Raw genomic sequence first — 14,174 nt, forward strand, 5'->3', positions numbered from 1 at the left:
ATTGCTTTGCAAACAAACAGCCACAGATAACTTGACTTAACCAACCTTGGCAATGAGAATGGCTAATGTCCTTACTTTACCTCAAAGCCAAAACATTGTCCTACATGGACGGTATGAATGCCACTCACTATCCTCTGGAGCCCATCTGGGGGTAGAGAACTTAGAGAGAGACAGACAGACAGACAGAGAGACAGACAGATAGATAACTATGGGACAAATGCACTGGCCTACTATCTCAAGTTCTTGCCTTGAATGCACCAGGATCCCATAAGGGCAGCAGTTCTAAACCCAGCAGCCCACTTCCCACCCAGCACCCTGCTTGTGGCCTGGGAAAGCAGTCGAGGACGGCCCAAAGCCTTGGGACCCTGTACCCACGTGGAAGAGCTGGAGGAAGTTCCTGGCTCCTGGCTCCTGATCAGCACAGCACCAGCTGTTGCAGTCACCCTGGGAGTGAATCATTAGACGGAAGATCTCTCTGTCTCTCCTCCACTCTTTATATGTGTGTATATATAAATGACTTCGCAATGAAAATAAATAAATCTTTAAAAAATTAAATCCATTGATTCTACATATCTACTTCTTTAAATCTATTCTAAGATGAGAATTTAGGAAATATGCAATAGGTCTATGATAAAGTGATAATTCAGGATCTGTGGAAAGACCCTATTAGAAGGATAATCACTTTGGTGATCAAAATATGATAGTAACACAAGGGGGAAATTCCTTACTTTCTATTAGGAACATTTATAAGGAAAATTGTTTCATATATACATAATAAAATATTACTTGGCTATTAAAATTGGTGCTATACATTTTGTTGATAGGAAATGCATTTACAGTATTTTAAATGGTCTTCATCTTATTTGCTCTTAAATACATATACACACACAGGATATATATATATTTACATTTAAAATATGTATATATTCCCATGCCGGGATCGCACGCAGCAGCTACCATGCCTACGTCCGGAGCCGGTATTGGGCTTGCCAGAGCGCCGAGGGCTACCCACGGAGCTCTGTGAAGCGGTCCGACTGCTTCACTGCTCGCCTGCGGGCTTGAACTGGGGGCAGGACCAGGAAGGGGTGGAGCTTGAACCTGGAGAAGTAGTCTTCAAGCCTCTGCGTCCAGAGCCGGTATGGGGGGGCGGGGCAGTGCCCCATTTTGCGGTAGGCTCCGCCTGCTGGCCGCCCGGCCAGGGAGCTCTGGGATTTGGTTTCTATGATTGCTGCTTAGAAAGCTCCATGATGAACCCTCAGGGCTTTGGGTACAGGAATCAACCCTAAAGATTCCCAATGATGTAAATCTTCCCCGATGGACTTCTACCTAATATGGTCTCAACCCATGTGTTTTTAAAATTGTATAACCAAATATATTTTCAAAACCTTTTACTACTCAGAAATTGGGCGGGAGAGCAAAGAAACCTTCCATCTCCTGTGAACGTGTGAGGAAGCCGTGTAGTGTAACCTCTCAGGCACATAACAGGTAACTTGTAGACAATAGATTCAAGACAACATTAGACAACAGTAAAACTACAAAGATATACAGGGGGAATCAAGAGCGACCCTGACAACCTATTAACAGGAGGTCATGTGCACAGAGCAGTGGGGGACCACAGAATGGAGTAGGTGGACAGGAGGAGGCTTGTATCCCAAATCTGGAGTCTCCCAGATCCTCACCAAGGGCTATCAGTACGGGCGCCAAGGACCACATCCCAACTGCCAAAGAGACTACGGGGTACTGGAATGCCTTCGGAGGCCGAGAACTCAGAGGACATCCTCCCCTGCCTTTGGACCTACCACACGGGATGGAAGAAGCTGAATCCTTCATCATAGGATCCAAGGCCACCGGAACAACAACCAGGAAACCTGAGTGGTCTTCAAAAACAGAAGAACAGTAAACTCCCTTCAAGATTAGGGAGAGGAGCTATCTCTGGTTCTTACTTAGCTCCAACTTCAGGTCCCCATCCTCTCTGCAATGACCATGAGGGACGCTCCAGAGGCCCCCCCAACACACACGCGCGCGCGCACACACACACACACACACACACTGACAAATTGGAAAGGATAGGCAGAGAACAACAAGGAAGGCTTGGTCAGCATGGACTCACACACACCTTACTAGGTAGGACACGGGGATTAAGTATTCCTCACCAAGGTATGGAAGATTTCTCTGCACACCCTTTCTAAAACTGTTTCGCACCTCAATTGTTGAAATGTCATTGAAATAGTCGCAGGAAGTTGTTAAGAGCATGCATCCAATTTTGACAAATTGGTTGCTCAATACGTTGTCAATTTATCCCTTAACGTTATATGTTGTTGCTGATGTTATGTTGCGGCTTTTAATTGACCGGGATTCTACTCTGTTGGCTCTGCCTTCGGACCGGGGAGGGTCTCCCCAAGAAGCCACTGAACTTGACCGGACAATGAGATGCTGGACTCTATGCTTGGTGTATGCTTGCAATGAAGGGATCTCAACTAAACCTGAACTGTGGTTGTGCAATTGGGGGGGGGGGAGCCTATCATGGAGGGAGGGTTGGGAGAGGGGTGGGGGGAATCCCAGTGCCTATATAGAACTGTGTCACATAATACAATGCAATTAAAATATATATGTATAATTAAAAAATAAAGTATAAAAATAAATAAAATATGTATATAATTTACACATAATATATGATATATGTATATTAATATAAGCATTTATGTTTTTAAGACTGGAAGGTATTATTTGTGATATAAAATTACAATTTTTTTCCTTTTTATTCCTTTTGTTTACACTTCTTAATTTTCAAAATGAATACACATTGCTTAAGCAAAAAGGGCTTTTTTGTTTTTTAAGCTTCTGTTTCCAAGGATAAAAATAATCTTTGACATACACAAACCAGGAAAGGATTATGAAAATACTTAGCAACTTTCACATTACATCTATGTCATGCAAAAAGCAACTAAATTTCCCAGCATTTTCTGGCTGCTGTGGAGAAATAGCAAGAGCAAACCAATTAGCAACTGTGGGTCTCAATGGCTGCTGATTAAAAGAATGTTTAATCATAAAAACCAGCATGTTGCCACTTAAAAATGTGTTGAAATGGGGGGGGGGGTGCTTACCTGAGCACTTGATTTGAGCTCCTTGTAACTGTCTATTACCAAAAATATGAACTTGAGCAATTTACTTTGAATTTTGTATCCTACTAAAATGAAAGAGGAATGGGTCTTTGGAATAGCAGTTAAGATGCCATTTGAGCCACTTATGTCCCATACTGGAGCCCCTGGGCTCACCTCCCAGCTCTGCCTTGGAATTCAACTTCCTGTTAATGTTCACTCCGTGAGGCAGAGGTGACAGCTCTAAGAGTTGGGTCCTGGCCAACGCAGACTGAATTCTGACCTGCCTCACCCAACTCCAGCTGCTCTGAGCATAGGAAGAGTAAACCAGCATATAGAACAGACGCCTGTGTCTGTCAGTCTGTCTGCCTTTCAAGTAAACAAACTTTTTAAAAAAGCTAAATAAGAGCCTTGGGCAAGATGATAATTTATGAATCTGCCAGTGCTGGTCAGTTCATCAGAACAGTAAAGAAGAGAGAAAATTAATCCATGGGAAGTCAACTCAAGACAGTATTCAGATATGTGGAATCATGAGGAATCACTCACCCCTCTGTCTGGAGTTCAGATGCATCCGGAGCAATGTCTGTATGGTTTCTTCCTTCTCTTTGCTAGTTTAGTTTTTTGTGGGTGTTTTTTTTTTTCCTACAGTCTTGAAATCATTTGCATTTCTGTGTCCACAATCCTTCTGAACTATATAATCCTTCTCACTGTCAGAACTATTTGCTTCTCTAATGGGAGGTGATCAGAAGATAATAAAAAATAGCTATGAAGAAAATCTCTTGGGGTAAGCACTGTGGTGCAAAGTTTTAAGCTACTCCTTTTTTTTTTTTTTGAAAGTCAGATATACAAAGAGAAGGAGAGCGAGAAGAATATCTTTCGTCCATTGATTCACTCCCCAATTGGCTGAGCTGATCCAAAGCCAGGAGCCTCTTCTAGGTTTCTCAAACAGGTGCAGGGTCCCAAGGCTTTGGGCCATCCTCAACTGCTTTCCCAGGCCACAAGTAGGAAGCAAAATGGGAAGTGGGGCTGCTGAGTTTAGAACCGGTGCCCATATAGGATCCTGGCGCATGCAAGGCGAGGACTTTAGCTGCTAGGTTACCACACCCTGCCCTAAGCTACCTCTTACAATGCCAGCCTCTCATACTTGAGTGACAGTATGAGTCCTGGCTACTTGGTTTCTGATCCAACTCACTGTTAATCTGTCTTGGAAAGCAGAAGGTGATTCGAGCACTTGAAATCTTCCACGGACATGGAAGACCTTGATGGACTTCTAGGCTCCAGTGTCAGCAGGGACCAGCATCATACTCTGTGGCCATTTGCAGAACGAACTAGTAGATGGAAAATCTCTCTAATGCTTTCACTTTCAAACAAATTGAGTGTGTATGCACTTAATTAAACATACCTGAAATTCAAAGTTACATAGAGATGAGAGACAGAGGGAGAGACCTTCTATCAGCTAATTTATTCCCCAGATGGCCACAATGGCCTGGGCGAGGCCAGGCTCAAGCCCAGAGCCAGGGGCTTCATCCAATTCTCCCACGTGGATACAGGAGCCCAGAGTCTTGGAGCACCTTCCACTGCTTTTCTCAGGCCAATCGCAGGGGACTGGATAGAAGTAGAGCAGCCACAACTTTAACCAGTACCTATACCACATGCAGGCATCACAGGGGTTAGCTTAACCTGCTATGCCATAATGATGGCCTACTAAAATAAATTTTAAACAATTAAAAAGAAAAGAACGTCTCATTAAATAATTCTTGCCCTGCTTCCTCTGCCCCACTCCCCCACACATACTTCATGGATCATCTCAAGGGCTTGATGATTACACTGGCAATAAGCTACACTCGATCCACATTCTTCTTGCTCAGTTTCATGTGACTTCAGGGTAAAGCAAATTATATAACTAGGATTTAGCAATAAAACTACTGCTAATCAAGAAGACATTATTGGTGGTAGATGTTCCTGTTAATTCAATTTACACTTCCTGACAATTCACATGGTACAACACAGAACAAGGTTTTATAATCATAAGCATTCTTTAGGGGAGTGAAAAACTCATCAAAGAGTTGGTATTATGGTTAAGCTACCACTTGTGACTCAGGCATCCCATATCAGAACACCTGTTTGAGTCTCAGTCCCTCCACCTCTGATCCACCTTACTACTAATGCAGCTGGAAAACCACATGCCCTTTCTTCCACATAGGAGACCTGAATGGAGATCTAGTCTCCTGGCTTCATCCTGACCTGAGCTGCACACTGCAGTCATTTCAGGAGTGAATCAGGAGATTCACTTTCTCTCTATCACTCTGTCTTTCAAATAATAAAGCAAATCTGAAAGGAAGGAAGGAAGGAAGGAAGGAACGAACGAACAAACGAAGGGAGGGACGGAGGAAAGGCAACTCTTTCAATTCCTTCTTACAGCAACCATTTATGAAATTTAATGAAGTAAGATATATTTTGGCATTTCAATAACAACTTGTAGCTTAGGAAAAAATAGCACTAATATTACAAACAGAAATGTCAGCATATTAAAGCAATATCTTCTGCTATTAAAATCTTATAAAAGGAAGCTAATAGTTTTGATTTTAAATGTAAATCAATAATAAGAACAACAGTGAGTGAATGGGACTTTTGCAATAGCTGCCACTTCCATGGTGTATTCATAAGGCAATTCTGGAACTATCTCTATGGGTAATCAATATACACAATAATGAGGTTGGTTATGTAGCTGTTATAGGCATTACTTACTGGCAAAATGAAAGTACATCTCTTTGGGATATTGATTATGCCATTAGCATATATACAGTTCAGAGCTCTGTACCCTTGATTCGGCAAATATTCATAAATAACGCAGCTTTGGAACAATGGATTCTATCCAACAAGAGAATTGATAGGAAGCTCTATTTTACAGAATGACAAAGCCTGCAAAACACACTGCAACAAACAATGTGATAAATGTCAATGACAAAAACTGTCGATGATACTGAAGGGATACAGAAGAAAAATCTGGTGTCTCTCCTTGTGACTCAGTGCATTTTGGCACAGTGTATTAAGCCGCTACCTGTAATATTTTAAATGGGATGCCTATGATAGGGAATGCATTGAAAATGAGTCAGGCGCTCGAACCCCTCACATCCATGAGGATGTGTTCAGGCTTCTGGCTTTGGCCAGACCCAACCTTGACTTCTTCAGCTATTTGGTGAGCGACCCAGCTGATGAAAGATCTCATTCTCTCTCTCTCTCTCTCTCTCTCTCTCTCTCTCTCTCTCACTCATTGTCTTTGCCCTCAAAAGCAGTAAATATGTAAAAGAAAAGAGAGGAAGGAAAGAAGAAAGGAAGGAAGGAAGGAAGGAAGGCAGGAAGGAAGGAAGGAAGGAAGGAAGGGAGGGAGGGAAGGGGAGAGAGAGAGAGAGAGGAAGAAAGAAAGAAAGAAAGAAAGAAAGAAAGAAAGAAAGAAAGAAAGAAAGAAAGAAAGAAAGAAAGAAAGAAAGAAAGAAAGGAAGAAAGGAAGAAAGGAAGAAAGAAAGAAAGAAAAGAAAAGAAAAATAAATAAATAAATGAATAAATAAAGGAAGGGAAGGAGGAAGGAGGAAGGGAGGCAAGGCAGGAAGAAAGGAAAAGAAAGAGAGTAAGAAAGAAAAACTGAATAGATCAGCAACCTAGAGGTGCAGTGAGAGATCTGAGGAAGAGCTCCAGCCTCCAACAGATCCAGAGGCATCCCTGGTGCACCGGAGGAAATGATGGAGGTGGGATCGGGCAAAGTGTCCTTTCTAGACATTCACCAATTTGAGTGGCTGAGTAGTTCACCTTTGTATTCACTTCTCTACTTGTTGGGGAAAATGTCTATTGTAACACACTTCTAGACACTTGGCCAAGTAAATGTAATGCTTTACCAGCCAACTGCCACGAACTACATGATGCACACCGTGTACAGTTTCCCTCTGAAGTAAATGAACAGATGACTGCGATGCTCTCTCATAAGCCCAGGCTACACAAGTGCTCAGTTTTCTTCACTGTCCCAGCCTCCTTCTTCCCTTTTCCTTTATCCCATTCATCTCACTCAATCCATAGTTTTCAGTTCTAAGTGGTTTTCCCAATGTCCTAAATACCAAAGGCACCCACTTAATTCACAGAAATGTGCAACTGATGAAAATTGTCTCCTGGTGAAATTGTCTACATCTCAACCATGATGTTACAATTTGGATTCTCAAGCCCAGTGTGATAGCCTAGTGGCCATATCCTGGCCTTGCACATGCCAGAATCCCATATGGGAGCTGGCTTGTGCCCTGGCTGCCCCACTTCCCATCCAGCTCCCTGCCTGTAGCATGGGAAATAGTAGAGAACGGGCCAAGGCCTTGAGACCTTGCACCCACATGGGAGACCCAGAGGAAGTTCTTGGCTCCTGGCTTCAGATCAGCTTAGCTCTGGCCATTAACCACTAGGGGAGCAAACCAGTGGATGGAAGATATTTCTTTCTGTCTCTCCTTCTCTTTGTAAATCTCACTTTCCAATAAAAATAAATAAAACAAACAAACAAACAAAAAAAAGAATCTGAATACTCCCCAGCCATAGGCAACCGTTAGGTTGCCTTATACCAATGCAAGTGTTTTAATGCTGGGAGAAAAGCAGCCAAAAGCTGGTGGGCCCTCTGGTTCCGGCTAATGCCAAATTTGTGTTAGCTATGCTAGTGTACCAAAATAGTCACAATATCTAATTTGTTTTTAAGATATATGGGCAAGGCAGGCAATGCTGGACCCCAAGCACCGGACACATCATCCAAGCCTCCAAGTTGGAGGGTTGCAGATGGCCCAAGGAGGACAGTCTGATAACCTGTTGGAGTAAGAGTAGATGGAGGCATATTTGTCATAGAGAAATGACTTCTGGAGGCTTCCACAAACCAGATACTTCAGTTGCAGATGGGTGAGGGAGCTGTGATGGTATGGTTTAGAAGGAGGAAAAGGAAGAGCATGTCTGGTTCAGGCCAAGGCACCCATTAACATGTGAGACCTAGACTTGGCTAAACAGCATTACTCACCACCCTGGATCTTGCACTGCCGGCGGTTCTGCAATCTAGCTTGATATGACTTGTACCCAGTCCCGGGTACAAGTGGATGCCAGTGGATGCTGAGGCCTAGCTCAATTGGCCCACATCCATTCAGGTATCTTACATGCCAGTGGGTCTGGCAGCCTAGCTCAGTGTATCTCATCCACAAACCCAGCCCACATTTCAGCTGAAAGGTGCTGCAACCTTGCCTGACTTGGCCTGCCCCAGTTCTAGCTCTCACACTTAACAGCAGAAGCAGTGGCCCATAAGTGCCTTATGTTCCCCAACCAAACCCAGGGGAATGCTGAAATGCTGGTCCCACCACCTTCCTCCATATCTTTACCATCCATGCCCTAATCAGAGGCCCAGATGGGCTTGCATCCTCTCAACTATGTAAATAATATTAAAAATAGAATTTAAAATAATAAGAATTTAGATGTACTAGGTGCCAGATAAAGCACTGGAGCTTTCCAGTTAACTGAAACCAAACTCAGGTAATTTTCCCTACACATACAGAAAATCAGCCTAAACTATTGTATTTAATTAGGCACCCAGGAATCAAATGGAACTTTCTGGTATTTGCTTACAAGAAGTTATAATTAACTATTTACTTGTATTTTTAGTGAGTTTCTCAAGAGCACAGACCAAATCTAATAGTCTTGACATGTTTAGATGCTAGCACAGCATGTCCTATCAAGTTGAGATTATTAAAATGGTCAAAGACAATACAATTTGAACAACAAAATCAATAAAGTGGCACTGGGTTTTAACCCAGAGTATAAAATATATATCCATAAGTTCACATTGGCATAAAGAAATGAATAAATGAGAGTAAAGAAGCAAATCTATTGTGTATAAAACTTTCCAGTACATTATGCCAACATTCTAATCTAAAGGATGTAGAAAAGAACTTCCCACTCCTTATATATATGATAGTAGTGTTTGAATAGGAGAAAAAAAGGCATGGCTTTTCAGTGAGGAATCCTGAAAATCTCTAGTTCAGGTAAGTGATCACACTGACAGAATGAGGTGAAAACGCACTTCATCTCTGCAATCTTCCCCACAGAAAGTTACCACTCCAGTCTGATTGTGAAAGAAAAGAAAGAAAAGAAAAAAAAAGAAAGGAAAACAAAAGACAGAAAGAAAAGAAAAGAAAGGAAAAGAAAAAGAAAGAAAAGAAAAAGGAAGAAAAGAAATCATCAGACCTATTCCACCATAAGCACCTTCCACAGTAGGCCTGGTCAGTATCACACTGCCAAGTGAGTCTGAAACAAAGTTGCAGAAACTTTCACACCCAAGAGTCTATAATAATATAACAACTAAAATACTAAGGTATGCTACATGGGAAACTGGAGCAGAAAAGAAACACCAGGGAGATCTAAGAAAATCAACATCAACGATGGACTTTACTTTGTAGTTGTGTATCAATATTGGTTCCTTAATTCTAACAAATATCATAATGAGATGTTAATAACAGTGGAAAGTACATAAGTTACAGGGGGTACATGGGCACTCTCATGTATCTGTTTAACTTTTCTATAAATCTAAAACTGTTCTAAAACAAGTCTACTGATATAAAAATTCACATGGAGGCAAAAAAAAAGCCTTTTTAGATAAAGTCTTCAAGACTCTTGCTTTTCCTATGGACATTTAAAAAGTCACAAGCAAAGAAATAACCAAAACAACGTTGGCCATTTTGGATGACAATTTCATGTGAGCGGTTCAGTAATAACGGGGCTATTTACTATGGTAAGCACAGCTCAGTATTAATTATTTTATCATCAGCTTAATAGCAATCCCGCTCTTGGGCGTGTCACAGAAGACTCAGTGTACCCCACATCCCACATGCTCCTCAGCATTTCCAGCTTCTGCTGCTATTAGGTTGGACCCATGTGGCCAGTTCTAGGTGTGAGTGAAAGTGATGCACGCCAAGCGGCTGAAGTCCTCGCCTTACCCACATCGGGATCCCATATGGAACCAGTTCTAATGCTAGGGGCCCTGCTTCCGGTCCAGCTCCCGGCTTGTGGCCTGGGAAAGCCTTGGGACTCTGCACCCGTGTGGGAGACCTGGAAGAGTCTCCAGGCTCCTGGCTTCAGACTGCCTCAGCTCCAGCTGTTGCAGCCGCTTGGGGATTGAATCATCAGATAGAAGATCTTCCTTTCTATCTCTCCTCCTCTCTGTATATCTGCCTTTCCAATAAAAAAAAATAATAATTTTTTTAAAGTATGTTCAAATCTCCTATTCTTCTGTCTGAACTGACCTTGGAGGGTTCCTGACACTCCAAATGCAGGTCAATAGATCTGAATAAGACCTTACCAGGGTGAGAAACTCAGAGTCTGGAATGGCGAAGGTGAGTCAGCCTACAGTATCGGGTGATTGCACGCAGCAAGCACATGCTCCTCCCCTCTGACAGAAAGCTGTCAATCCTAAAGTTCCTGCAAGCTGGAGCATCTCAGCATGCCCTACTTACCACAGGCGATGGTCCAATAGACCAGAGAGTCTGGGGTCTGGTACAGGATGCGGTACGGAGCGACCCGGGCACTGGAGTCCAATACGACGTCAAGGGTACCCACCAGGAGGCCTGAGGGGGAGAACAGAGGGATATCAGGTAAGATTTTCTTTGCAACTTTTCCAAAATCCCAGCATCAACGTGATTGGATCCCTTCTAAGGACCATCTGACAATCCCATCCTTCCTGTCGCTCTGCACCTTGATAAACTTCCGACTTTGACATGATGCTAATTCCATGTAACTTGTTACAATAACTTTTGTAAGAAACTGCCCAAGCTGAACTGGCTTCAACAAAATGGAAAGCTTAAAAAAAAAAAAAAAACCTGCCAACACAGTCTTTGGCATGTGTCTGCATTTCCGAATGTCTGTTTCAAATAAAGATCAGCAAGTAAGTGGGCACTTACATGCTGGGGTCTCTGCTGTAACTCCATTATCCAGACAGGTAACGTTTTTCTCTCACTATGAAACAAGCCCTTAAGAGCTGGACAAGGCCACAGGAGACCATCATGAACCTGATGCTCCACATATTAATTTGCTCCTCTTTCCTTTTGTGTTGAAACATAAGGTACAAGTCAGCAGAGTGACTGCTAATCAACGTCCTACTAGGTGCCAGCACAGCATGGATTTAAAGTCGCCAGGGAATCTGTTATCAAAGGAGACAGCCGAGCAACGTTTTCATACTGTCTTCAGGAGTAAACAAGAATCGTGCAACAGAAGGGTGTCCTGTTGCACAGGATCCTTAGCCATTTGTGACATTCATCACTCCAGTCAGGGACACTGGAGCCCAGTCAGTACCCTGCAGTGACACATGATGAGGCCCAGGGCCAGGCTATGCACTGTGGGTGCACAAAGTTGAGTTCTTCAGGTCAGGGACCTGAAAGACCCTCTTCCTGTAGCTGACAAGACCCGCGGGAAACTTGCTCACATCATCCAAGTCCAGAAGCTGCAGACTGCCCAGCAAGGGAAATCAGTGAGTTATTTGTGAGAAATATAAATGCACACTAGACTGATGCTCGCTTCAGAAGAGGCAGTGCCCTCTCTCTCTAGGAGGGAAGTTGACAAGAAGTAGGAAATCAGCAGCAGAAGGCATCGCAGCAGCCAAAGCCAGAGTGCCTGTGAGCAGCCTGCCCAGAATCCTTCCAGAATCCTTCCAGAATCCTTCCGTGGAGGCAGCCCAAGGAGTGCAGGCGGGGCCCAACCCCGCCGCTCAAGCACCAATCCTTCCTCAGTCTTCCAAGCTGTCAGGTACAATGTCAACAGCAAAAGGATCCTGAGAGCTTCAAACAGGGAGGCTGTTGTCAGCACAGATTTCTCTTTCAACCACCAGTGCTCCCAGTAGAGGCCTGTGCTCCTCCATCCACACTGAGCAGGAATTTGTGCCCTGTGGTACTGTAAAAGAGCCTGACGGGTCACTATCCTTCATGCACATAGAAGACCCGGGTGAAACTCCTGGTTCTTCAGCCCTGACTGCTGAGGCCGCTTTAGGGGGTAAACCAACAGAAGAAAGATCTCTTTCTGTCTTCCTCCTTCCTCTTTCTTTGTAATTATTTCAAATAAATAAAATAAACCCTTAAAAATGATTACACACACAGATTTTCCAATATACACAGAATGAATCTTTTAAAAAAAAGTAAAAATTACAAAGGAATTCCCAGGTAGGCTGCGCTCACTGAGCCAGGAAAACGGACACACACAGTCCTAGGGCTGGAACTTTCTACTCCTGGCCCTGTCACTTCCCAACTCCCAGACCCAGCCCCTCAGAGTCTGAGCTTCTCCATCCACCCTGGCCCAGTCAACATGGGTACTCTGTAACACAAAGATGTAAGATCCCCTGGGAAAGTCCAACCCAAGCCATATATCTTGAGCACTACAAATATCCCCAATTAAAATCCACCCTCAGCATTCCTTATCCAACGAACCACTGGTATCAGAGATAAGGAAAATTAGGGAATAAAGTAGACCCCAAGCCTCAGAGTAAGGGCTTCTGATTGAGACGCCTGCTCACTGGTCCCAAGCACACATTCACAACTGGGATCATTAACTTTTACTAAGATTTAAATGAAAACTATGAGATATACGGACATATATGAAAAAGTTTGTGGGGAAAAAATGATGTTAAAAACTGAATGAAATTTCTCTGAAAATTACATAATGAAAGGAACTGATTCTCCAAATCGAAAGCAATATTGTGAACTGATACATAAGCAAGGCAGTCAAACGCATAAATAAATGCACCCCACACTAATCTGAAGTGCTGAGCTCTGTCATCCCTTTGTCACAGGGATCAGGATCTTCCCTCCATGTGGGACAGTGATCACCCCTAACTGCTGAACACGACCTCTTTCTGACTCTAGTCTTTCCCTCAGTTCCACTTCTTTGCTGCTTATTCCACTCCTTTGCAATTCCTTGCACTGCCTGGGTCATCCCAACTTTTCCCTCCAGACTGGCAGGCCCCTGAGGACAGGGTCTGATTCTTTCCAACTCAAAGGCCCTGTGGTTTGCCTGGAACCCAGTAAGCACTGGATGGACAGGCAAAGCAGGTGTTTTAAAAAATCTGAATAACCAATTATCACTGCTGTCTAAATGCTGTTGACACAAACAGCCAAGATTCTGGGAAGCAGAAAATACCTCTTCCTTATCCTCCATCCATGAAGAATGTAAGACAGGAAATCTGGACTAGAGAATCCTCAGCCCCTACTGAACAGCAGTGCTCCGGATTTTCTCAGAATCTTATTCCTCATCCTTCTGCAGTGGCTGTCCAAATACTGAATCGTCTCATCATCTCCCACACAAAAGTGCTGCTTCAACAGCTGCTCGAAGACAGCTATTTCTGATGTGCAACAATCTTGGATCACTGGAGATAACTAAATGAAATTATGGCCCTCAGAATAACTCTTTCCTGTGTCTATCTATCTACTTTTTACATTAGTTCAGGAGTAGCAGCTGAGTGTTGCTTTCAAGGAGGCTCAGACAGCCCTTGGCAGAACCGGCGTCCCTGGGCTTCCACGTGAGCAGACAGACATAGAGGGTTCATGAGACATGAGGCAGCCACTCCTGACCCACAGCATTGGTGGCATGGGCTGGTGCCAGAGACAGCAAAGTGTCAGGAGGGGCTGGGCACACAGCTCTGTGCTCAGGAGAGTGATGCTACACTCAGTGAGCCTGGATGGTCTCTTGCTAAAGTGGACAGGATCTCCAGTTCACTCCGCCTCCCCCATTCCCCCAGCTATGATTCAGTGAGAGAAGAGGAGATCTACCAAGTTCATGGCAGGATGGGAAGGGGCCATGGGCCCAGCCTGGCTCATGCACTGGCTGCTTTCTGACAGGAAATAACAGCATCTATCCCCAGGGAACACCTGGCTTATGCCGCGCATGGCAGCGGAAATAATTCCAAACCACAGAGATGTCTAAGAGATGACAAAACTCATGAGCATTCCATACGTAATAGATGAAATTAAGGGATTGGTCATGTTGGTGCCAAGTAAACTGAGATCCATGCACAGGTTTTTGTTGTTTTCTTTT

The 14,174-nt window shown here is 43.6% G+C and overlaps 1 protein-coding gene across 3 annotated transcripts in view; it reads right to left on the reverse strand.

The window, feature by feature from the left end:
* Positions 1 to 14,174, reverse strand: part of TBC1D9 (TBC1 domain family member 9) — a 119,892-nt gene that overhangs the window by 61,314 nt on the left and 44,404 nt on the right. For all 3 annotated transcript variants that reach the window (XM_040967411.1, XM_040967410.1, XM_040967409.1), the window contains exon 2: positions 10,613 to 10,723. In XM_040967411.1, coding sequence (XP_040823345.1) covers positions 10,613 to 10,723 — 111 coding nt within the window. The remainder of the gene's footprint in view (positions 1 to 10,612; positions 10,724 to 14,174) is intronic.

Source organism: Ochotona curzoniae, unplaced genomic scaffold (assembly GCF_017591425.1).
Source record: "Ochotona curzoniae isolate NIBS_2020 unplaced genomic scaffold, NIBS_Ocur_1.0 scaffold_4506, whole genome shotgun sequence".
Lineage (NCBI taxonomy): Eukaryota > Metazoa > Chordata > Mammalia > Lagomorpha > Ochotonidae > Ochotona > Ochotona curzoniae.